The sequence below is a fragment of the Epinephelus moara genome, chromosome 18 (assembly GCF_006386435.1).
Source record: "Epinephelus moara isolate mb chromosome 18, YSFRI_EMoa_1.0, whole genome shotgun sequence".
Lineage (NCBI taxonomy): Eukaryota > Metazoa > Chordata > Actinopteri > Perciformes > Serranidae > Epinephelus > Epinephelus moara.
In genome coordinates, this window is record NC_065523.1 from 1,823,115 (window position 1) to 1,830,590 (window position 7,476).

General features: G+C 39.9%; 1 protein-coding gene across 1 annotated transcript in view; it reads left to right on the top strand.

Moving 5' to 3' along the window:
• Positions 1-677: 677 nt before the first annotated feature.
• prrg2 (proline rich Gla (G-carboxyglutamic acid) 2) overlaps positions 678-7,476 on the top strand; it is a 25,625-nt gene continuing 18,826 nt past the window's right edge. Inside the window, exons 1-4 of the mRNA XM_050070318.1 lie at positions 678-1,031; positions 2,448-2,620; positions 3,461-3,494; positions 6,077-6,200. Of these exons, the coding sequence (XP_049926275.1) occupies positions 947-1,031; positions 2,448-2,620; positions 3,461-3,494; positions 6,077-6,200 (416 nt within the window). The 5' untranslated portion in view covers positions 678-946. The remainder of the gene's footprint in view (positions 1,032-2,447; positions 2,621-3,460; positions 3,495-6,076; positions 6,201-7,476) is intronic.

Here is a 7,476-nt window from a genome sequence, read left to right on the forward strand (position 1 = left end):
ACCTGTAAAAATACTGAATGCAGCAGTTTCATGTTACAAATCAGTGTTTTTTTGACACCCTTTGGCATGTTGGAGACAGGCTATTAGCCTAGTACCTGCTAATGTCTGCTCACCTTTTTTTCTCGAATAACTTAATGTGTGCGCACCTTATTTCTGATCCAGACGTTCAGGTTTTTTTTTACTGCAAGTCGAATTATCCACAGAGGTCTCTTCCTCTCCTAAAACAAACAGACCCCGTGAATTTAACTGGTAAAACATCAAATAATACAGTTTCATGTTACAAATGAGTGTTTCCTCAACAAAGTTTGGCATGTTGGAGACAGGCTGTTTGCCTAGCACCTGTTAATGTGTGCTCACGTTTTTTTCTGTGATAACATAATGTGTGCTCACCTTATTTGTGATCCAGATGTTCAGGGGGGTTTTGCTGTGAGTCCAGGTAGCTCTAGGTCCATATTATTAAAATATGGACCTATAGCAATGTTACATTGTTATATTGTTTCTGAGAGGTGTTGATTTATTTGTTTCCTAAAAACTCTCAACTGAGTGTGCACATGCAAAGCCAGTGGGCTGTGAGCTGACAGACGGGTTTGTGGAGGCGCCTCCCTCATTCTGGTATGCTGTCCAACAGGTTTGTGATGTGACGTTTATCTTGGAAAACAGCACAACTGTTTGTGGCCTGACGGTTACAACACAAAACGCAGCTTAAAGAAGTTTACTCTGAGGGAATATTGGTGTCTACAGGCTTCTTAAAATCTAGAAGAGTAAGTGCGATTTTTCTCCTGGAAAGCTTTTATAGACAGTTTAAACTGCAGCCAAGTAAGGAGCTAACGAACAGGTTAGTGTTAGAGGCTCTTCCTCGACATACTCAGGCCTCTATCCAGGAGTGTTGGATTAATTTCCTCAGAGGCTCTTCCTTGTCATTTTCTGTGTAGTTTTTTTTGCTTCAATGGCAGCCTTGTCAGTGGTGTGGATACCCCTGCTGTTCCTGCTGCAGCTGGCCCACTGCTCTGTCATCTACAGACATGCTCCAGGTAAACCACACCTCTTCTCACTTCAAGTTGGTCAGTTCATACAAAGGCAAACAGCAAGCACCAAAAACAAAACAAAAACAATAAAAAGTGTCATGCAATTACAATAGGACTTATACAGATGGACAATTGTTTGTGTTCACATTTAGTTCGAACTCATCACATCTCAAATACAGAAGTAAAATGACACAAAAGACATTTATTAGTCTCTGTACATTACACTCACTTGTTTCTGCATATTGAACAAAATTAAAACATGTCAGAGCATGTGACCACACTCGTTTGACCTCCTGAGACCCCAGCTTTTGTGTGGTAAGCATTTTTAATTTCTCCTAGCTATTTGGAGTGCAAGTATGTAGTGTAAGTAAAAAAAAATTAACAGTATCTTTGGTCAGCAAGTGGCTTTCAAGTAGAAAGTTTAAGTATCAACAAATGCATTCTGATTTACAGGACAGAATGTACTCTGTACAGGAGAAAAAACACTGAGAAAAGCTTTCTGAAAACTCCCACTTATAATTGAAAAACATAGAATTGTATACAGCCAACATGTACTGTACCCTCCTTAGAGCCCAGCTTTTGTCTGGTATGCATTTTTGAATTTTCCTAGCTATTTGGGATGAGAGGGACCTGACAAGTATAAAAACTATCCATTATCTTTGAACAGTGAGTACTTTCGGGGTAAAAAGTCCTCATATGTGGAGGATGGGTTTATTTAATAGTCACAAGTGTGTCATAAAGTGCAAAACTGAATATTTCAATGCATGACATTGTTGTGCAAAGACAAAAATATAAACAATGCAACATTTGATCAATGTTTTTATAACTCTATAAGTTAGGGGTCACTGTTCAAAACTGTTCATTTCAACTCCTGATTATGGCTGTGCAAAGCTAAATTGTAAAAAATGCAATATTTTCAGTTTGTTTCTCTATCTGAATTTTCCTTGCTTCATACAGAACAGTCTGTCACACCTAATGTGCCTGTGTGAAATGCTGCGATAATACAATAATAAAGTCCCAACGTCCTCTAACAAGTAATTCATAATTAACAGCGTCTTAGCTTATTACTATTGCTAAAATTGGTCAAATTTTCATGTATGATCAAAAGGTTTCAACCAAAAAATGTTATTAGGGTTTGTACTGTACCTTGTCCATCTGTGTGTTGAGATTGTCTATACTGACTTGGCAGATATGACTGCCAAGATTAGTGTATTGTGCTTTTGCTGCTACTAAATGGCAAACAAAAGTGTCAATGAACAAGAACAACAGGTCCAAGTTAAGTAGAGTGAAGTATCAGGTGCAGCAAACCTAAAATGTAATGTTCTGTTCTTAACAGTGTTTTTATATTGGGATGTACGTGGATTATACTGTTGTTGTCATTCAGTGTATACTCCATGAGTGTATTTGGCCTCTGTCCTGCAGGAGATCCAGTGTTGGTGGACGGGCAGGCAGCAAACTCCTTCCTGTCCCGCTCGCTGCTCTATAACAGCTGGGACTTTGAGATAGTAGTGACTGACAATCTGGAGAGGGAGTGCGCGGAGGAGATGTGCAGCTATGAGGAGGCCAGAGAGGTGTTTGAGGACAAAGTCCAGACGGTAATGCTGCTGGGTGTCTGTCTTTACTGTAACCTACACTCATTTGGATGTAGAATCCTACAGCCTTTTTAACAGATAGGGAGAAATACAAGCTGTGTCAGCTCTGTCCACAGAGACAGGTGAAGACAGAGCAACAACAACAACATCAACAGCACATAAAGGCCGGAGTTCATCTCCTTACAGCTCACAGTCTGCTTTTTATTTACTCCTCTATGCCATACTTATTTGTTTGTTTGTTTTTTACACATGAACACATATAAAACGTGTTTATAGGTAACCATATATGAGACATATGAGATATACATGTATATATGTATGTCTATATGTCCTGTGTATATATTTTTCTATTTTGCTCACTAATTTAATTACCTAATTTGTTAACTGCCTTTTCATTTTATTTGTGCCTTGGCAGTACATGTTAAGTGTCAGTAAAGCCTGATGATATTGAGATCAAAAATAGGGAGAAACCTGACTTTAGTGTTGAGGTTGAGTTGATGCCAACTGAATATTTGTGTTAAATTTTGTGACAGCTGTGAACAGTGAGGAGATTTTATTTAAGGGATCCATACATTATGAGGAGTTTATAGCATGTGTTTAGTTATTATCACTGTATTGTTGCATTTGCTGTTTCGGAGTGAACAACCGTAAATCTGTAGTATCCATTTCAAATGTAAAAAATACCTAAAAATACTTTAGAAATTAGTTTTGTTTTGCATTCGAGAAAGGGACTTTTAAGGCATGTTAACATTGGCTGAAATGTCCTGTGGTGGCTGCTTGATGTTTCTTTTTTTCTTATTTAATGACGATACTTAATTAAATTTTCTTTGCTTCCATTTTTAGGATTTATTTTGGAACAACTATGTCAACAGTGGAGGTAATGCTTTGACAGATGAATATTATCCATTATTGTAGTCTATGGGCCTTGGCATCAAGCTCATTCAGCAGAATTAAGTATTTTTACATTAAACATACATGTGCTACAATAAATATGGGATTATTATAGTAAACATTGGGATTATTAGAATTTCTGTATTGCTAAGTATTTCTGTATTTTATTTATTACATCTACTTGGTTAAATTTACACTCCCTGATTTTTATATGCTTTCTAGTAGAATTTAGGGAGCAGGACCACACCTCAACTGTGCCTCCTTCGGTGTAAATACCCATCTAACTCTTCTCTTGTTTGCTCTCTCATACTGTGCCAGAGCCGAGAGCATGTACAATTGCTTTGAGCAGAAAAGTAAGCTACTACCTTAAACTATGAGGAAAAAAAGCTTCCTTCAAACATCTCTTGAATAAGCCATGGAATTCATCTCACTATCCCCACTGGACGATGACCTTTTCATGCGAAATCAAGATGATCACCTCCAAAGTTTCCATCAGCCCATGCCAGCAGACCCAGCAATAGAAGGCGAAAACCTCTGCCGCCTTTGTGCCTGAGACCCTGCTTTCTGCTATTCAAAACTAGACCAGGGAGCAAGTGAGTCCACCAAGCCTCAACATAGTCTCTTCTGTGGTCTGTATCCTGCCGGTTCATCCCTCCTCAACATTCAAGAGTATAAGGCACCTGATGAATCCTCTGCATCTCCCAGCCCACCTCGCTCATCTGAAAAGAGAGGATAAGGCAATTCAAGCCCAGTCCATCACCATCACTGCAGTCCACCAATTCCATCACCTCCAACGACAATTCAAGTTTCCCGCCATCAACTACTCCAGCCTCACAACACACGACCAGTCGCAGCACCACCACCCTTCAGGGAGGCCTCTCGACAACAAAGCTCTCATCAAAAATCTCCATCTGCACTGAACTCACTCTTTAAAAAATCTAAAAGATAAAGGAATTCCATTTCACAGAATGGACAACAAATCAAAACTTTTCAACACTCTCATGTAAGCCTGCCATGCCCACCGCTTCTCCAACACCAGCTCTCTTCCAGGTGATGGAAGAGAGTTGCCATTTAACTCCAGCAATCACACCATCCAACCTTAGCAAGGGAATATGGCCAGCGCACACTGCCACCTCCTTTTTGCAACCACAGAAGCTGGATTTAGTCAGAGCATTTTTTTTTTCAAAGATATTTTTTGGGGCATTTTTGCCTTTAATTGATAGGAAAGCTCAGAGTGAAGGCGGGAGAGAGAGCGGGAATGACATGCAGCAAAGGGCCACAGGCTGGAGTCGAAACCGGGCCACTGCGGCAACAGCCTTGTACAGTCAGAGCATTTTACGCAAGCGGATTATTGATGGTAATTACATAGATGTCTTATTTTGCCTTTCCTTCATCAACCACACAGATTTCTTGAAGGATATGATGGACACCTCCACCCGAACCAACCGTTCCAAAGAGCCTGCTTCCACTGAGTTTGCCTATGCTTTGGCTTCAGAGATGTGCTTTGTTCTCAATGTCCCACCCGCTGGCAAGAAATGGGAGACTGCATGGCCATATCATCAGTCTGGACTGATACAGCTGCCCCAAACATTTTTAGTGGACGAGACTACTCGCCTTGACAGACAAACTCCTTCAGCCAATCAGCATAACAACACTGGGGAACATTGTTTTTATCACCAATGGAGCCAGTTGATAAATCAAGCGTTTGCCAAATCCAGTTATAGGAATGGCAAAAAACAAAAATTTCTCCAAGAAACACTGCAAGGTCATGCTCTTGTTCTTGTTCTTGTTCTTATTCTTGTTCTTGTTCTTGTTCTGACTATTTCTGCAACAACTTTACTTATTGCTGTGTTTACTCTACTAACGTTAGAGTTAGTGCTTGCTGCTTCAGGAGCTGCCATTACTGTTCTGCAAGCTGTGGCCTCCATTTTACATCATCAGCTACAATCCAGTCCCTGATTGGCTACTTATGTTGCCAACTACAGTGCAGATCCCTGTTTGGCCCTGATTGGATTTTTAATTTCTGGAAAGTGTTTGGAGTCGCAGCGAGTTCAGACTGATACAGAGAGCAAAACAGAATCTTGAGCTCATGTCGTCAGGATGGTCTTACCAGGCTACCAAATCTTTAAATGCCCTCTCGAATGTCAGTAGAGGACATTCTGCTATTGAATGCCACAGCACAATTTTAAAGTGTATCTTTGACTATTTGGAATATCTCAAGTTTTTTTTAAAGTAGGCTATAGTTTGTAATCAGTTACTCTGTGAGGGTGCAGTCAAAATGATTACACCCGCAATGTGTGCCTGCTTATTTATGCTGCAAATAGAAATTGCGTCAGCAGTACAGAATTCAGGGTTCAGCAGGTGTCATATTTGGTACAGCATGGAGCATCGAACAGGAAGAATTTGTTGCAGTTTATACTGTAGGTCTCAATGATCAAAAGTCAACCAAAAAAAGACAGGCATCACTGAAGTCATTGCTGTAGTGATTAGTGACTGACTAGCTGACTGTTTGGTGTGAGAACTGTGTAAGAAGCAATGGTTTGATGTTAATGGTGTTTGTCTTTGAAGGGAATGCACCCGGAGTGGACGTGTCAGGGCTGGTGGCAGGGATCCTGGCTGTCCTAGTCCTCGCTGTTATTGCCACTGTGCTGGGAATCTACTGCTACAAAGCCAAGAACAAAGGCGGACAGAGGTCAGCCTTGTAAACTCACTCAAATGATAACATTTACGGAGAATTGTTTTTGCCCAGCCAACTTAGGTATGTAGAATAAAATGGTAACTTTGGTCAACCAGGCCTTCCTTACAGCTCTTTAGTATGCAGTTTTTCTTCTGCAGAGTGCACCAGGGATGGGGTTTTTCTGTAGGCCAACGTGGAAGCTAGCATTGCCCTGGTTCCCTCACCAAAAAGCCTATGGAAGTTTTCCATTGGATTTTGGATTATTGCACAAAATAAGCTCTGTGGTAAAGAAACATTTATGATACTTAAACGTTTTACTCAGCAAGATAATCTTCACAAATGAACAACACTTCTATGATTTTTGAAGCTTAAATGCAATCACCAGAAATAAAAACTAACGTCCGGCTATAAACAACCTACACTACAGTTACATATGACTTCGCCACATCGCCACCACCACAAGGCTGTGAAGCAGTGTTGGGGTGACGTTCTTCAGTCTCATTTAGCCACTTGTTAGCAATCGTCTTCAGACACCTAAAGGCAGGGGTATAAATATTGACAGAGCAGGCGGGGTGGTTGCACTGGGGCCCATGAGGTGAGGGGACCCATAGAGAGAGTGGGGTCTTGTGAGTAATTCAGATGGCCACCTTATATGCCTGTGTTTACACTCTCATTAAATTAAAAAAATAGAGCAAATTGCTAGGCTATAAATGCCTTTGAATGAATCAAACCCATTCCCATCATGGTTTTCTTTTGTTTTGATTCTTTTTTCTTTTGTAAAATAGTCAGTAGCAATCTATAACAACATTTTTATAAATTATATGCTTATTCTACATAAACTATAAATAAGCTATTTTTAAAAAACTATTCAGTTAAATGAATAATTCCTTATTTTCTGTATATTGTTATATACATATATGCCATGATGATTTCTGGGTAATATGTATGTTGGTGTTACCCAGTGTTAAGTCTTCATTCGATCATGTGATGAGATAATAATCATCATTATACGGAAACTAGTTTAGGTGCATAAATAGCAGCTAGCATGCACTGGGGCCCATTGTAACTACCTCACACCACTGCCTAAATGCTTTAAAAATCATGAGGGAGGTACTTACTGATGTATTTTATGTTACAGAACAAAATGTGAATGTCCCTTAAACTTGTGTTAAAGGGAAATTTTGCTTTATTTCAATCCTATCGTCCTAAATTTGGTTCAAGTGACTAGTGACATACAGATAATAGTTAGCATGTTAGCCGTTAGCCTAGATACAGCCGTAGCGTCAGACCT